This window comes from Lithobates pipiens, unplaced genomic scaffold, assembly GCF_037356315.1.
Source record: "Lithobates pipiens isolate NorthernLeopardFrog02 unplaced genomic scaffold, aLitPip1_a1.2 Scaffold_19, whole genome shotgun sequence".
Lineage (NCBI taxonomy): Eukaryota > Metazoa > Chordata > Amphibia > Anura > Ranidae > Lithobates > Lithobates pipiens.
This window is the reverse complement of record NW_027507764.1, coordinates 116,305,294-116,324,044: the sequence shown is the minus strand read 5'-3', so window position 1 is coordinate 116,324,044 and position 18,751 is coordinate 116,305,294. Positions and strand designations below refer to the sequence as shown.

Here is an 18,751-nt window from a genome sequence, read left to right as displayed (position 1 = left end):
CCAGCAAACTCGCCTGACCTGAACCCCATAGAGAATCTATAGGGCATTGCCAAGAGAAAGATGGGAGACCGAACAATGCAGAAGAGCTGAAGCCCGCTATTGAAGCATCCTTGGTCTTCCATAACACCACAGCAGTGCCACAGGCCGCATTGCGGCAGTAATTGCTGCAAAAGGGGCCCAAACCAAGTACTGAGTACATATGCAAGCTTATACTTTTCAGAGGTCCGATATTGTTCTATGTACAATCCTTGTTTTATCGATTGCATTTGATATTCTAATTTTCTGAGATTGTGCATTTTGGGGTTTTCATGAGCTGTAAGCAATAATCATCACAATTATAACAAATCACGGCTTGAACTATCTTGTTTTACATGTAATGAGTCTTCCTCATATTAGTTTCACCTTTTAAGTTGCATTAGTGAAATAAATGAACTTTTGCACAATATTCAAATTTTTCGAATATCACCTGTAGAAGGCAGGATACCACTGGTCTGACTCCAGATTGTGCAATTGCACCTTTAGAAAAATATCCCATATTAGCTGGGGCCAAATTCTATCTAACATTGTTCATCAGCTACATATAACAGTTGACAGTGTCATTTCACTATGGGCGCTAACTGAAAGTCTGCATTGAAAACCAATATTTTATACCACTAAAAACAGAATGAGGCCACTAAATGCATTTCTCCTGGAGAAGGGCAGCTGCAAATTTGTTCCAAAAGCTTAGTACAGACCAATAATTTTTTCATTCAACACAGCAGGGATGAAAAAAAAACTGACAGCTCCGAAGGAACCGCTGTACTAACTAGCCAATGTTAGTACAGCGATCTCCCCTGCTGTGGTGTTGTGTTCTGACAGGGAGGTGGCCCCACCACCACTACACTGCAGTCAGTGATCTCATCCATTGCCTAAGAGCGCTGATTGGGTGCCGGTCAGCAAAGCTTTTTCGGTTATGCCCATTCGACAAAAGGCAGATGAACGGCCGGCTTCTGTCAGACCAATTCACACCACGTGTACTAGGCTTAAGCCATATTTTGGCTTCTTTAGGCAAGTTAATCACTTGGGCATTTATTTCACTGGCCAGAACGTTCATTTACTCTGGCCAATGAAATGAAAAAAATAAATAAAAAAGTGCTAGTGTTAATGCATGATTAGATGTATTTACACATTTAGACTCGTTTAAGTGCGTCAGGAGTTTTTTATGCTCAAAAGCTCCTCTCCTGAGGGCACAAGCGATGTTTTTTTTTTCTGCCTCTAAACGCCTATAGTGTGCATGGACACATAGGTTAACATGGAGGGGAATTTAGAGGCAGACTGTAAAAGTAGTGTTTTTTTAGCTCAAGTGTGCATGAAGCCTTTTTGCATAGTCACCAGGTGTGTAGGAGCCCAGGAGGTTCCTACACCCCTGATAGAATGAGCTCTTACCCTAAAAGGGAGGAGCATTATGTTTCAGACCGTAGGCCTGAATGATAAATTGACAGACCAATAGGCAATGGAAGCCTAAGAAGCTGCCTGTCCCTTCTTGCGCATTAATACAGCGATCAATGCTAGAAAATTGCATCGATTACTGTAAAAATGTCACTAGCAGTGAAGGGTTTAACCACTAGGTGGTGCTGTATGGGTTAAGTGTGTCCTAGGGTGTGATTCTAACTGTTGGGGGGGCTGTGTGTGACACGTCACTGATCACCGCTCCCGATTACAGATTACTGAGATCAGTGACAGTGTCATTAGGCAGAATTTGCATTAGCATCTCCCCTGTTCTTCCTCACCGCGAGACGCTGATCATGGTCACAGAGCTCCCGGCGGTGCACACGTGCCCGCAAGCCGCATCTTACAGGGCAATGTACAGGTATGTGAATCTTCCTGTACGCGCCCTTCTGCCGCAGTATATCTGCGTGAGGTGCGCGTGTAGCGGTTAAAGTCAAGGACGTCCTGGGAAGTACCTTGGGCGGGAAGTGGTTAAACAACTGCATAAGGCTGCAACATAACAAAATTGAAAAAAAAAGTCAAGGGGATCTAAATACTTTATGAATGCACAGTATTAGTAAATTGTACAAAGCTGTGTTTACTTTTAATACCCGATGATGTGATGGCAAATATCCTGTTTTTTTTAACTCTCACGTATGATTGGGTATTTAGAGTCAACACAGGTTCACATTATTGACTAACATTTACTTTCCAAAGTAAATATTTTTCTGGGTGGGGAACATTCAGTAATCCAAACCCCTGACTAGCAGAAGCATTGGGGTTATTTCAAACGATTAAAGACTGCAGAAAGTCTATTGTTTTGAAGTAGACCCTTTCTGTCAGATATTGAGATATAAGAGGATCAAGTGAGACGCGATGTAAAGTGATATGCAAGTAAAGTTGTTGCCTCCCATGTCATGTACATACATACTTACAGTAGCTATACACAGAAACATGGTCTTTCATATATTAATAAAAAAGGGATTTGCACTAAGCATATCTTTTTTTAAATTTAAGGTGGTTCTAAAAAGGTAAAATATATATATTTTTTGACCTTAATGCATTGTCACCAGCAAGTCCACCTCTGAATAGCTCACAAAACAAAATTAAGGTTTTGGAGTGGCCTAGTCAAAGTCCGTACTTAAATACGATTAAGGTGCTTGCTGTGGCATGACCACTCACATATACCCAGTGAAGATAACAGCCTCAAATGATACACAGAGATGAAACATCTCCCTACCTAGTTTTATTTGTATATCTGCTTTCTTCAGATTTCTGCATGGTTTAGAAAGTGAACATTGTGTTAGACATTTACTTCCTGTTCCACCACTGGATGTTAAGTCTGGGCATACACTGTGTGACAGCTGATTTGAGAAAAGGCACACACCCTCCCCCTGCACATTGACAGAAGAATGAAGAAACATGCAGAGCCGTGCTGTGAATAGACCAGTTCTCTGCTAATCTATTTATAGCACCCTCCCTGACACAAATTTCCAGCTGGTTTTATCTCAGGTGTCGGAGAAATTGTCAGAAGTTATAATGTGGATAACAGAGGAACGGAGCAGCAGAAAAACACGGCACTCAGAGCTTTGGAAAAAGATAAGTAAACACTACAGATGTGTGTGTCCAGGCTAGATTTCATAAATGGGATTTACATCCACTTTAAACAGGGCGTTCATGCTTGGAATCCCTCCAATGTGGCTGAATTAAAACAATTCTGCCCAGAAGGGTGGGCCAACATTCCTCCACAGTGATGTGAAAGACTCATTGCTAGTTATCGAAAATGCTTGATTGCAGTTGTTGCAGCCAAGGGTGGCACAACCAGTTATTAGGTTTAGGGGTAATAACTTTTTCACATAGGGTCGAGCAGTAAGGGGGCAAATACTTTTTCACATCACTGTATATAGGAGGCATATATGTTAAAGGCAACCCTAAACCATACAGTTGTCATGCATACTCACTTTCGATGCCCTCGTTTTGTTGTCTTTCCGGTGGCTTTGAAAATCTCATCACTGCCATCAGGATCTCTATTCTCAGTCAGTGTTTTCCATGGCAAGATAAAGTCGGGAGATGGACTGAAATGTTTTAATTCCCCTTGCCCCAAGAGACTCCTTTCACCACAGTAACAGAACGCACAAAGTTGTTCACTGCAAAAAAAAAAGTCAAAGTGCATGTTAGAACAAAATATAAATAAAAAATAAAAAAATAAACATATGCAGTATACTGCTGCAATAAATGCACATCCCCACCATGTTTTATTCTATTAAAGAAAAAAAGAAAAAGAAAAATTAAAAATACCTGTTGATCTGTCAGCTACTAACTTCTTGTTGTGGGATGCCAACACACAGCAATTTTGTGGATTGAATGGTGCCAGCCCTGCTCAGCTGTCTTTCCCTAAACAACTAAAATCACTCCCACAGTCCTCATCTCTACAACAAAGGCATTGACCCTTTCGCTGCCAAAGCCATTTCTTACACACATTTACAAAAAAAAAAATTTAGGTCTGAAAATCAGTTAAAACCCCCAGTTTAATATCTTCTGAAAGCACACCCTGGTCTCACACTACGGGGACTTGTCAGATTTGCCTGTGTGTTTGAGTGGGCGAGTGTGTGGCCTATGGCCTAATAATGCAGCATTTCGTTGATCCGGGTGAATGTACGACATCCTCCTGGATCGCATGACACAATCACAGGCTGTGTCCAAGGGAAACAGCCAATGACTGCTCACTGTTCCAGCCTGCTGCTGGTACTATGTGACCACCGCAACCAATCACAGCAGGTCACATGACAGTTGTAAACTATGGATGGCTTTCTAGCTGTGAGTGGTTAAAGGAGTTCTATGGTCACTGCATACAATTTCAATGTTTTTAACTTAGCATTGTAGGCGATATAAAAAAATAAAATAAAAAATATATATATATATATTATTTTAGACAATCCAATGTAAGCAAGTGTCCCCGATTACCACCACAGCAGTCATTGTACAAAAATAAGGACTTGGTCACATGTGTAACATGTTTGGATCTTCAGAGAGCATTTTACGGCCAGTGAGCTTACAATCTATAAGAGATTATAGATATATAATACTTATATATATATATATATATTAAAAGTATTATATATCTATAATCTCATAAATTATATATATATATATATATATATATATATATATATATATATATATATATATATACACACACACATAAACACACATACAGTATCTTACAACAGTAAGTACACCCCTCACCTTTTTGTAAATATTTTATTCTATCTTTTCATGTGACAACACTGAAGAAATGACACTTTGCTACAATGAAAAGTAGTGAGTGTATAGCTTGTATAACAGTGTAAATTTGCTGTCCACTCAAAATAACTCAACACACAGCTATTAATGTCTAAACCACTGGCAACAAAAGAGAGTGCACCCCTAAGTGAAAATGTCCAAATTGCACCCAATTAGCAGTTTTCCCTCCCCGATGTGACTCGTTAGTGATACAGGGTCTCAGGAATGAATGGGGAGCAGGTGTGTTAAATTTGATTTGATCGCTCTCACTCTCTCTTACTGGTCACTGGAAGTTCCTCTACATGAAGCTGGCCTAGGCTATAAGAAGATTGCCGAGACCCTGAAACTGAGCTGCAGAACGGTGGCCAAGACCAGTGGTTTAATAGGACAGGTTTCATTCAGAACAGGAGTCTCCATGGTCGACCAAAAAGGTGAGTGCACGTTCCCAGTGTCATATCCATAGGTTGTCTTTGGGAAATAGACATATGAGTGCTGCCAGCATTGCTGCAGAGGTTGAAAGGGTGGAGGGTCAGCCTGTCAGCGCTAAGACCAGCCTCTTCTAAAGATGATGCACAAAAGAGCCTGAAAACCGTATGCTGAAGACAAGCAGAATAAGGACATGGATTACTGGAACCATGCCCTGTGCTCTGAAGAGACCAAGATAAATGCATTTGGTTCAGATGGTGTCAAGCATGTGTGACGGCAACCAGGTGAGGAGTACAAAGACAAGTGTGTCTTGTATACAGTCAAGCATGGAGTGTCATGGTCTGGGGCTGCATGAGTGCCTCTGGCACTGGGAAGCTACAGTGAGGGAACCATAAATGCCAACATGTACTGTGACATACTGAAGCAGAGCATGATCCCCTCCATTTGGAGACTGGGCTGCAGGGCAGTATGCCAACATGATAACCCCCAAACACACCTCCAAAACAACCACTGCCTTGCTAAAGAAGCTGAGGGTAAAGGTGATGGACTGGCCAAGCATGTCTCCAGACCTAAACCCTATTGAGCATCTATGGGGCATCCTCAAAACGGAGGGTGGAGGAACACAAGGTCTCTAACATCCATCGGCTCTGTGATGTCATGAGTGGAAGAGGACTCCAGTGGCAACCTGTGAAGCTCTGGTGAATGCCATTTCCAAGTGGGTTAAGGCAGTGCTGGAAAATATTGGTGGTTACTACGAGTAAGCACTCTCCGTAGTGTGAAACACGTCAGCTCCTCCTATCTGCATTACTTTGCTGTGACTTGTACAGTGTGATCCCAATTTTTCAATAAAGGCAAAAGTAATTTTTTGTGGAGTGCGGCTGTCTAGAGTTTTCCCGTTCATCTTCATTTGATATACGCATTAGCTAGCACCTGGGGCTCTTCAATTCCAGGAGAAGTCTGTGTTTCAGCTGACTGGCCTGAAGCGGTGGCATCCCTTTTTCCATTTAGCCACTTAAAAACCGAGCCTCTTTTTCAGACTCTGCGTTTACAAGTTAAAAACATTTTTTTTTACTAGAAAATTACTTAGAACCCCCAAACATGCTTTTTTTTTTCTAACAAACTACAGAGAATAAAATGGCGGTCATTGCAATACTTCTTGTCACAACATATTTGCGCAGCGGTCTTACAAGCGCACTTTTTTGGGAAAAAATTCCCTTTTTTGAATAAAAAATAAAAAGATACAGCAGTAAAGTTAGTCCAATTTTTTTATATTGTGAAAGATAATGTTATGCCGAGTAAATTGATACCCAACATGTCACGCTTCAAAATTGCGCCTGCTCGTGGAATGGAGTCAAACTTTTACCCTTAAAAATCTCCATAGGTGACGTTTAAAAAATTCTACAGGTTGCATGTTTTGAGTTAGAGGTGGTCTAGGGCTAGATATATTGCTCTCACGCTAACGATTGTGGCGACACCCCACATGTCTGGTTTGACCTCCATTTTCATATGCGGGCGCTACTCACGTATGCGTTCGCTTCTGCGCACAAGCTCGTTGGGACGGGGCACTTTAAAAAAAAAAAAAATGTTAACATCCCTTGTAATAGAAAAAAGCATGGCAGGTCCTCTAAAATATAAGATCTGGGGTTGGAAAGTCCTCAGATCTCATATTTGTAATTAAATTCAATAAAAAAATAAATAAAAAAAATGCCATTTGAAAAATCAAAAAATAAATAAAAATAGCCCTTTAAGACACATGGGCGGAAGTGACGCTTTGACGTTGCTTCCGCCCTGTTATGGTATGGAGATGGGTGGGGGATATCTTCCCCTCACTGGTCTCCATACCCAGCCACGGACAGGTCCCGATCGCCTCCGTCGCTGCCGACGGCTCCCGCAAGTGGCAGAGGGTGCGGGAGAGTGGTGGGCCCTCTCCCGCCGCCAGCGGTGATCTCGCGGCGAATCCGCTGCAGAGACCACCATTATCGTAAACACCGAAAAGATGGATACATCGGTTGTGGCAGCAGCTGCTGCCGTTACCAAGATATCTATCTTTAACCACTTGCTTACTGGGCACTTAAACCCCCCTCAGTCCCAGACCAATTTTCAGCTTTCAGCGCTGATGCACTTTGAGTGACAATTACGCGGTCATACAACACTGTACCCAAATGAAATTTTTATCATTTTTTTCCCACAAATAGAGCTTTCTTTTGGTGGTATTTAGTTACAGCTCGGAGTTTTATTTTTTGCTAAACAAACAAAAAAAGATGCAAAAAATAAAAAATAAGAAAATCATGTTTTAATAGTTTGTTATAAAATTTTGCAAACGGGTCATTTTTCTCCTTCATTGAAGTGCGCTGATTAGGCGGCACTGATAGGCTGCATTGGTGGGCACTGATGGGCTGCATTGGTGGGCACTGATGGGCTGCATTGGTGGGCACTGATGGGCTGCACTGGTGGGCACTGATAGGCATAGTTAAGGCGGCACTAATAGGCACAGATAAGGCGGCACCGATGGGCACAGATAAGGCGGCACTGATGGGCAAAGATGGGCACAGATAAGATGGCACGGATGGGTGGCACGGATAAGTGGCACGGATGGGTGGCACGGATGGGCACTGATAGGTACCACAGATAGATGGGACTGATGGGCACTGATAGGTGGCACTGATAGGTGGCACTGCTGGGCACTGATGGGTGGCACTGCTGGGCACTGATGGGCGGCACTGGGGTGCAGCACCTTTGAGGCAGATTTTGGGTGGCACTGTGGGTGGCACTGTGGGCACTGCTGGGTGGCACTGTGGGCACTGCTGGGTGGCACTGTGGGCACTATGGGCACTGCTGGGTGGCACTGACAGGGGGGCACTTACTTTATTTCAGGATGGCACTGCGGGTGGCAGGTGGGCACTGGCAGGGGGCAGGTGTCCTTTTAAATTGCTGGCCGTGATCGGGACTGATGTCCCGAACACGGCCGCCGGCGATCGGCTTTTTTTTTTTCTCCTCGCGCTGTCAGCGCGAGGAGGAATACTAGCCGATTACCGGCTCCGTTTTATCACATGATCAGCTGTCATTGGCTGACAGCTGATCACGTGATAAGGGGTCGGGATCGACCCCTTACACGGATCGGTGATCAGGCGAGTCTCACGGACTCGCCGATCACAGGGCGCGCAGGCCGCTCGTAACCGGGACTACGTCAATAGACGTAGTCCCGGCAATCTAGGTCCGCGCTAATGCCGTCATTCGGCAATAGCGCGGATCCCAAGTGGTTAAAGTACCGACGTATATGTACAGGAGCCGGTCAGCAAGTGGTTAAGCAAGTTTGCAAGTCTGCACCTACACCAGGCCCCATGCAGGATTTGCCAAGCACATATGCATCCAATGCAGCCTCTATGCTGCTCCATTACAGCGCACACACACTATACTGGAGACACAAAGCCGTAAAAGTTTTTCCTCGCCCATAGAGGGGTGTATCGACAGACAGTTGTAGGATAGGATTAGGCAGCAAGCACACAAAAATACCTTTATGCAGTAAATTACTTATCTGGTAAAGTAGCTCTTATGGCCTTAGTTAAGCTTTAGAGGCCTTGCTGATCCTCCGGCCCACATGGTTCACCACAAAATGGCAGCTCTACTTCCGGTCTATACAGGATTAGGCCATGCTGAGTGAACCCACGCCCTCTAGTGGCGGGAGGAGACACTGCAGCCTAATACTCCTGAGAAGTACAGAGAGCATGACCAACAGCACACTGCCCCCAGTGGCCACCGGGAGAAAAAACAAACAGTCGGATCTTTTTTTTAAATGAAACTGAAACATGCATACTTACCATTCCTGCCGCAGAGTCTAACTGGAGTCCAGCCTTCACCCATCACGAGGGGAAAACCTCAAGGAATCTTCTCTCCTGTCCAATGAGGCTCGGGTACCATCCATTTTGCCCAACAGCTCTTTCGAATGGATCCAAATAAAGTCCATGATTCTAAATAGAACAGTCAAGTCCTCCAAATATGCTGCCAGTCAGGGCTCGATAAACCCTAGGCGCCAGGTCGCCATGGTGACCAGAGATCGCACCTTGGCGCCTAGGCTGCCACCAGTCCACTCACTGCAACTCCCGATGCCCCAGACATGCAGTGCTATGATATTTAACACTGACTGCCATTCCTCCTCCCTTCTCCACACTCAATGCTTGCCAGAGCCACTGAGTGTGTGAAACTGACACGTAACAGAGAGGAGAGGGGATCTGTCGGAATTGAGCTTCATGTTGGGGGTGGGCGGGAGCCAGCAGCTATCAAACACCAGTCAATGGGATGGGATCTAGGTGGACGCTACGTGTATGTGGCTCTGCCCCTTTTCTTAAGCAGTCCAATCATTGGCTGGTGTTTGACAGCTGCTGGTTCCCGCCCACCCCTGACACTAAGCTCAATTCTGACAGCTCCTCTCTCCTGTTACTTGTCAGTTACATTCGGCTCAGTGTGAAACCTGCCAGTGCCAACCAGTGCCACCAGCCAGTGCCACCTGCCAGAGCCAAACCAGTGCCATCTGTTGCCAGTCTTATTCTTTCTGGCCAGCCCATAACCCTGATGTAAAAGCCTTACATTGGAGTTGACTGGGTGCTCCGTTGTTAATTAGGGTTAGGGGGTGAAAATGACTGGCCTTACCCTGGGAGCTGACAATTCATACTACTCGAAAAAAAAAAACTGTCTCGTAACTAACTGGCTCCTAGATTCAAAGCAAATGTGTCATGCCCTGGTGTATCACATCAGTGACCACCATCGTACAGACTGGCAAAAAAAAAAAAAAAGTACTTCCTGTGTAGAAGGGGTTATATAGGGAGGGACTTCCTGTTTGATCTACCAGTGTCCATTCACCTATAGGCAGCGTATAACCCAAGTAGCTAATGACTGGCTTTGTGTCCTGTGATGTACAATAAAGAAAATAAGCGATTTGATTCCCCATCAACACACTCTGTGTTGATGGGGGAATGCCTCCAATGAGGGTAGTGTATCGTGACAGCAGGAAGAGTTCCCCTGCTTTCTGCATACAATGATCAGTAGTGCCGGTAATACTGATCGAGTGAAAAATCCTAAGAGGCTAGTTCCACAGACGTCGATCATAAGATCGCTTCCTGGTGGTTCCCAGGCCAACATTAACGAACGGTAGCTCTGGGAACCATTCGGTGTCGGCAGGGTTTTTCCATAGAGATAAGTGATGGCTAGAAGGCCACCGCTCATCTCTATGCCCTTGGAGATCCGGAGCGACGCTGACGTCACTTCCAGTTCTCAGGATATATAGTCAGGTTTTGTTTTTTTTTTTAAGCAAAAAAAAAAATGTTTTTTAAATATATATTTTTTTTCATGGGTGTTCACATTCCCTGCAATAGCAATGAAGGGGTCATTTTTTTAACCACTCGCCAACTGGGCACTTAAACCCTCCTCGTGACCAGACCAATTTTCAGCTTTCGGGGCTCTCACATTTTGAATGACAATTAATCAGTCATGTAATACTGTAACCAAATTATTTTTTTGTCCTTTTTTTCATACAAATAGAGCTTTCTTTTGGTGGTATTTGATCACCTCTGGGTTTTTTATTTTTTGCGCTATAAATGAAAAAAAGACCGAAAATTTTGATAAAAAATGCATTTTTCTTTGTTTCTGTGATAAAATTTTGCAAATTATTCATTTTTCTTCATAAAATTTTGGCCACAATTTATACTGCTACATATATTTGGTAAAAAGAACCTAAATTAGTGGATATTATTGGGTCTTTGTGAAAGTTAGAGAGTCTACAAGCTGTGGTGCAAATCATAAAAAATTGATCACACCTGAAGTACTGGCAGCTTATCTAATTTCTTGCGACCTGAACAAGCAAGGAAAGTACAAATACCCCCCAAATTACTCATTTTTTGAAAGTAGACATTCCAAGGTATTTAGTAAGAGGCATGGTGAGCTTTTTGATGTTGTCATTTTTTCCCCACAATTCTTTGCAAAATGAAGATTTTTTTTCCCACAAAATTGTCATTGTAATAGGTTATTTCTCTCACGTGGCATGTGTATACCACAAATGACACCCCAAAATACATTCTGCTACTCCTCCTGAGTATTACAATACCACTGTATGGGACTTTTAATACGTGGCACAGATGACAGATGGCCCCAATATGTGGCACAGATGACAGATGGCACTAATACGTGGCACAGATGGGACACATGGCACAGGGGACAGGTGGCACTGACATGTACTGTGGGCACTTTATTTGCTTTCTTTTTTTTTTACACTTACTCTGCAGCAGAGTTTGCATGGCGATTGTCACATCCTACCTTAATTCTGAAGTGGAAGCTGCCTTTAGAAGAAGGTCATCCAGGTAACCCACCATTGCGATCCCTCGCTGCCTTAGCAAAGCCAAAATTGGGGCTAGCACCTTGGTGAAGATCCTCGGTGCCGACGCCAGGCGAAAAGGGAGAGCTACAAATTGGTAGTACTCATCCCCGACCGCAAATCACAGAAACTTCTTATGCTTGATGCATATGGGGACATGCAAGTATGCGTCCTTGATGTCCAGGGATGCCAGAAAATCCACCTGATGGAGTGCAGGGACCACTGAGCAAACCGATTCCATCCTGAACCTTTGTACTTTCACAAAGCTGTTGAGGGCCTTGAGGTCCAGGACCAGGCGGACCCCTTCCTTCTTTGGGACTACAAACAGAATGGAGTAGAATCACTGAAACCTTTCTGGCGTCGGTACAGGTACTATGACCCCACGCAGCAGCAGGTCTTGTACTGCAACAAACAGGGCCTCCCGATGAGCCGAAAGAAGATGAAGGTTGGAGGGAAAAAAATCTGTTTGGTGGACAAGAAAGAAACTATCTTGTACCCTGAGGAAACCAGTTCACAGACCCAGTGGTCGGAAAGTAGGGAGGTCCACCAGGCTGCAAACTCCCGAAGACGACCCCCCCCCCCCCACCCGAGAGTCGGGCAGGGGCTAATCTTTATGCAGTAACAGATTTGCACGCAGGCTTGTTTGGCTTTCGAAACCAGGGATGCCTTTGTTCCTCAGCAGGCACCTTGTCAGACTGGGAAGGCTTACCTGCCAACCTGGGCGGACGAAAAATCTGCTTTTGGGTGGAAAAAGAGGGCCCTTGCCTATGGTGTGGCTCCTTCCCTTTTCTGGGCTGTGGAAGTAACGTGCTCTTACCCCCAGTAACAATCTTAATAATGTCATCCAGCGAGGCTCCAAACGGCCTCCTCTCCCTGGAAGGGCAAGTCCGCCAGTGCTTTCTTCTTAGATGCCTGGTCTGCAGACCAGCATTTCAGCCAAATCAGGCGACGTAGCACTACTGCTGATACTGAGGCTCTAGAGAGCAAGGGGGTCATATCTAAGGCCACATCGCAGACATACTTAAGGCCCTGCACCAACTGGACCGCCAGCTCCACGCAGACTGGGGAAGCTTGTTGCTTCTCCAATTTACGGTGCAACAATTTAGCACATTCAGTAAGTGTCTGCGACACCAGGGCCATGGCTAACACTGGCTGCAATGCTGACGCCACCACAGTAAACCTGGACTGGGCAACCGTCTCGGCCCTTCTGTTGGCAGGGTCCTTGAAAGCAGGCGTCCCTTCCACCAGAATCGTATTACCTTATTTAACATGGATACCGGGGTGTCAACAATCGGAGGAGATATCAGTTTTTTCAGGAGACTCCCCTCAAAGGGGTAATGCACCGTCATGCGTTTCGGGACTGAAAAGACCCGCTGCGATTTTCCCCACTCCTTGTAAATAAACTTATCAAAATAATTTGGGCAAGGAAAATCCTTAGCCGTGCAGACCAGCTTGTGGGACCCAAAATGGAGCGGCACCTCTGTAGATGCCCCCACCGTATCCTCCATTTTTAGGATATCCCAATCCGCTGTAATAAGTGCTCCTACAAGCGCCTTTTCCTGCGCTGACCCGGACACGGAATTATCCTCACTGTCCGAACGCTCCTGGTCCGCATCCTCTGGTACATCAGAGCTTTCCCCAGAAGACGGTGGGGGGAGGCGGAGATATTTACCCCCCTTGCGCCCACACCCCACTTCCACCCTGGCAACGAAGGCCTCCAGGACCACCGACAGAGCGGCCATAGGCAATGCAGGTGCAGGGGAACCAGTTGCAATAACAGGGATGTCTGGGGAAGAAGCGCCAGCTTCTGACACCATGTTGACCCACACTCGCCTGTCACCACTTAGGGACCTAAGGCAAGTTGCACAAAATGTCCACCCTCCTAGCTGCCACAGACTGAGGGGCCCCCCGCAGGACTCACCACCCTGATCCAGGTACTGCGCTGTGCTGCTGCTGTCCGCTCTCCCCTGTGTCAGCCACAAGGTGTCTTTGTGGCTGACACAGGGGCTGCAGACGTAGCACCGCCTTAGCCTTGTGGATAACCAGGTAGGGAGACTTGCATGACAAGGCCGCCAACTCAGAAACTCTCCTGGCAGATGTAATAGCCACTAGAAAGACTACTTTCTGAGAAAGAGTTAACAAGGGAATCTCCCTAATGTTTTCAAACGGTGGTTTTTGAAGTGCCAATAGCACCAGATTCAGATCCCACAGAAGTAGAAGTGGGCGAACCGGAAGGACTACCCATCGAACCCCTTGCATAAAAGTACTCACCAATGAGTGAGTCGCCAAGGGACATTGGAAAAAAGACAGCCAAGGCTAATACCTGTCCCCTGATGGTGCTTAAGGCAAGTTTCTGATCCACTCCTCACTGCAAAAACAGCAGGATCCTGGAAACTGAGTATGTGCGCAGACGGCAGTCGCCACCCCATCTCCTCACACATGGAGATGTAAGCCTTTCATGCATGATGGTAAATCTTCTGAGAAGATGATTTCCGTGCCCTCAGCATAGTAGAAATTACCAAGTCTGACAAACCTCGGTCCCTGAGAACCTGGTTTTCAACAGCCATACCGTTAAAACCAGCGACGGTAAAGCAGGATGGAGTATTTGACCTTGCGATAGAAGGTCCTCTCGCACGGTAGCTGCCAAGGAACATCCGCCACCAGTTGTACTAGGTCAGCATGAGGTGTTTGTACGAAGCAGGGTGAGGGGTTATAGCCAGAGGGACTGCCCTCTGGGCGGTGCTGTGCAGTCTTGCTGTTTTTATATATGTGTTACATGTTCTGCCTAGTCCTCTCCTGAAGGTGGCATGATAACCCTAAGGTCAAGAATTAAATGAGCTGTGTCCGTCAACGAACAAAAGAGAAAGGGGTTTTATTTATTTTTTGACACCCCTTTTTATATATTTTGGTGGAAAGAGTGTTAAGGCCAGAACACCCTTAGTTGCAACTCAATTTTTTTTTAAAGCCAGCAGCTACAAATACTGCAGCTGCTGACTTTTAAAATAATGACACTTACCCACCCAGCGCGCCCTCGATGTCGGCACCCGAAGCCGATCTCTCTATCGTCTCTTGGGTGCTGCCGCCGCCATCTTGGGTATGGGAATCAGGAAGTGGAGCCTTGCGGCTTCATTTCCCGGTTCTCTACTGCGCATGCGCGAGTCACACTGCGCAATAAGGATGGTCCCCGCTGTCTCTGGGATCCGTGCGTTTCCCAGCAGAGAGCGGGGGACCTTCGGAAAGGGGCGTAGATTCTGCGGAAAGGGGCGTACCTTCTGCAGATATCTATGCCGGAAGTGGGTGCAGATACCTGTACTGTACAGGTACCTGCACCCCCCTCCCCCCTGAAAGGTGCCTATTGTAGCGCCGGAAGAGGGGAGGGTTCCAATGAGCGGAAGCTCCACTTTAGGGTGGACCTCCACTTTAATAGGAGAATAGCCGTACAGGAAAAGGCCCCAGCAAGGCACCACTTCTGCACGTGCAGGATTGCTTTTTCCTATGGTAAAAGTCTTTTAAAAGTTCCTAATTCAAACGTAAAAGTTTGCTCACCTTTTCTACAACTTCTACTTGTAGTTCTTCAGTCCCTTGAGCTCCTAGTCTCTCACTGACACTGAATCTCACTGACACCAAACCCGGTGAGGGCCTCAAAGCTTTTGCGGTGGTATCTCCCTCAAACGTTACCCACTCTTCCCTCCTGGGTCCCTAGCTTGACCCTTTGGATACCTTCAAGCTTCACCGAACCGACTGACTGGCTCGGACCCTAGCTTGGCACACAAGGCTGCTCTGCAAGCGTCACCTCCACTGGCTGGGTCCCTGACTTGATCACCGCTTAAGTTTCCCGATTCTCCACTGTGCCCTTCAGTGAGAATATGGTTCCAGTACTTGCTTCAGTTACTCACTGTGGTCCCCGATAAAGGCGATTGGTCCCTTCTACCTCCAACCACTGACAGGTTCTCTGGCTGGCACTTTTGGTTGGACTGCAAGCCGCAATCCCAACCCTGCGCTGCCCTCTTACGTCTGAATAGGCCCTCAACACAGCCTGGCAGCCAGATGCCCCCGGGATAGGCCCAATCTTCAGTCTAGCAGCCTGGGGCAGACGACACACGTCCACCCAGACAGCAGTCCGGGTGGCACAGAACACAGATCACCTGACCTTACTGAATATATAGGCTCTCCCAGCAGGCCCAGGGATTAAAGAAAACCCCTGCCCATTGGCTGGGACACCCACATAACCATAACCTGATCTTGGGTTGTCCTTCTCATGTCTAGTAACACCAAGTGCCCGGCCACCTAGTGGAAGAAGAGAAAACAACAACAAGGCCAAACTTGGAGATCCATTGGTTTCTCCCTAACAATTTTACTATGGTAGGTACCCCTGACAAGGAATTTGGAGAGACGCTCCCTGACTAAACCCCAATAAAGAAATTATTGCAATAATTTGTCACACCGCATTTGCGCAGCGGTTTTACAAAAGCATTTTTTTTTTTTAAATACACTTTGTTTAATTAAAAGATTTGGGAAAAAAATACTGCGCTAAAGAAATCTCTCAACAATCAGTCTAGATATCTAAAGGCTGCGATTGATACGATGTGATACACACCTATAAAGCATATAAGTCAGGAATTTCAACCGTGCTCACAATTACAAAAATCTAAAAAAAATATCTAAAACCTATAACCGAATAATATGTATACTAGGGCTGCAACTAACAATTATTTTTATAATCGATTAGTTGGCCGATTATTGTTTCGATTAATCGATTAATCGGTTAATAACCTTAAAAAAAAAAAATGTGTCAAATTGACGTTCATTTTCAACCACAGTGACAGGAAAATTTGGAAATCATAGAAAACTTCTTAGTCAAAAGGAATTCTCAGACGGTGTTTGTGGTTTTCGTTCAGAAATTACATTCATTTTAAAAACAGAATGTAAAAAACAAGTGAAAATTTCAAACAAAATTCTTTCATTCAGCGAATGTACAAAGATTTTTCGTCTGAATATTCTCATCTGAAAATTGATCAGTGTGGCCAGCATAAGGCTCGGTATACACCTATGCAGTTTGCTTTTGATCTGTTTCTGCCGTGCTTTTTGCAGTACGTTTTGATTTTTGCGCATGTGATTTTAATGCAATTCACATTTTTTTGGGCAGATTAAAAAACACAAATTGCTGCAAAAACACATTACATGCTTTTTCTGCAGCTTCTCCATTGAAGTATGTTGAACCAATAAAGCACCAGTTTGCGTTGAAAGTCCCTGACCCTTTCAGATGTGAACGTGTCTCATAGGAAACCATGTAAATGAACTGTAGTGCATTTCTGCAAAAAGCACCAATAAACACATAGCTGTGAACCAGGTCTAAGACGTTTAGTAACATAATGGGGTTAAAAAAATGAAAATGAGCCCTTTATAGTAGAAAAAAGCAGATAATCACTACTGTAGGGGTTTATTTTTTTACTGTAGAACAGTGAAAGTAATATTAATACAGTAGCCATTATTTGCTCTTTTTGTACTATCAAGAGCTCATTTTAGTTTTTTTTAACACCATTATTTTACTGGCCGATTAATCGATTCGTTGTTTCAGTCTTAATGTATACACTATAACTAGTCAAAAGTTATAATACAAAAACCCAACTAAGTGAATAATAAAAATATACTCTATAACTCATACAATAATCAAGTGTACAAAAAAAATAAATTATATATATATATATATATCTCAAAAATTATATATAAGCAACAGTTCCTCATAAAGACGTGGTAAAGTGCAAAGAATTTTTGTGAACAATCAGAAATATTATGAATAGAGTGCTCAAAAATTATATATAAGAAAACAGTTCTTCATCAAGATATAATCGTGGGCATAACAGTCCAATAATCATAAGTGTTTCTTCTCAAGAAATCCTATGCGGGTGCAAGAGAGAGAATTTCCTTTACCAACACCGTGCTGATAAATGGTAAAAATGCGCTCTTACCAAATCCCAGAATCAGAAAGGCATTTGATATCAGAAATCTTAGGGGTCATCACACAGGGACATCACCTCGTTTTCACGGGGTTGGACCATTCATAAAAAGCAAGCAAAGACTCCCATAGCGTAAAACCGTAAACCAAAATCTTTTATTCCATAATAAAAAACATACTCACAAACATAAAGGTCAAATCAGCGTTAAGAAAAGCCGGCCGGCAAAGCGAACGCCCAAATGTCACGTGATTTGCGTCAAGCACGTCAAGACCACCCTACGTACGTTTCGCCATATGTGGCATCGTCTGGGGCCCCCCTGATTCTGGGATTTGGTAAGCGCGCATTTTTACCATTTATCAGCACGGTGTTGGTAAAGGAAATTCTCTCTCTTGCACCCGCATAGGATTTCTTGAGAAGAAACACTTATGATTATTGGACTGTTATGCCCACGATTACATCTTGATGAAGAACTGTTTTCTTATATATAATTTTTGAGCACTCTATTCATAATATTTCTGATTGTTCACAAAAATTCTGTGCACTTTACCACTGTATGCTCATGACTACGTCTTTATGAGGAACTGTTGCTTATATATAATTTTTGAGCACTTTATATATTTTTTTTTTTGTACACTTGATTATTGTATGAGTTATAGAGTATATTTTTATTATTCACTTAGTTGGGTTTTTGTATTATAACTTTTGACTAGTTATAGTGTATACATATTATTCTGTTATAGGTTTTAGATATATTTTTTTTAGATTTTTGTAATTGTGAGCGCGGTTGAAATTCCTCACTTAATTAAAAGATAACTGTAAAGTTAGCCCAATTATTTTCTATATTGTGAAAGATAATGTTACGTCGGAATAAACTGATACCCAACATGTCATGCTTCCAAATTGCGCCTGCTCGTCGAGTGGCGACAAAGTTTGGCACTTAAAAATCTTCATAGGCGAAGTTTAAGTTTTGAGTTACAGAGGAGGTCTTAAGCTAGAATTATTGCTCTCGTTGCAACGATGATGGTGATACCTCACAAGTGTGGTTTGAAAACAGTTTACATATGTGGGCGCGACTTACACATGCATTTGCTTCTGCATGCGATCACGGGAGGGACATAGCACTTTACTACTTTTTTTTTTTTTCTTTATTTTACTTGAAATTTTTGATTTTTACACTGTCCCTTTAAAAAAAAAAAAAAAATGTGGATCACTTTTATTCCCATTACAAGAAATGTAGTAAAACAGACAGGGCCGC

General features: G+C 44.1%; 1 protein-coding gene across 10 annotated transcripts in view; it reads right to left on the bottom strand.

The window, feature by feature from the left end:
* Positions 1-18,751, bottom strand: part of KMT2C (lysine methyltransferase 2C) — a 407,832-nt gene that overhangs the window by 253,572 nt on the left and 135,509 nt on the right. For all 10 annotated transcript variants that reach the window (XM_077491169.1, XM_077491171.1, XM_077491174.1 and 7 more), the window contains exon 4: positions 3,429-3,614. In XM_077491169.1, the coding sequence (XP_077347295.1) occupies positions 3,429-3,614 (186 nt within the window). The remainder of the gene's footprint in view (positions 1-3,428; positions 3,615-18,751) is intronic.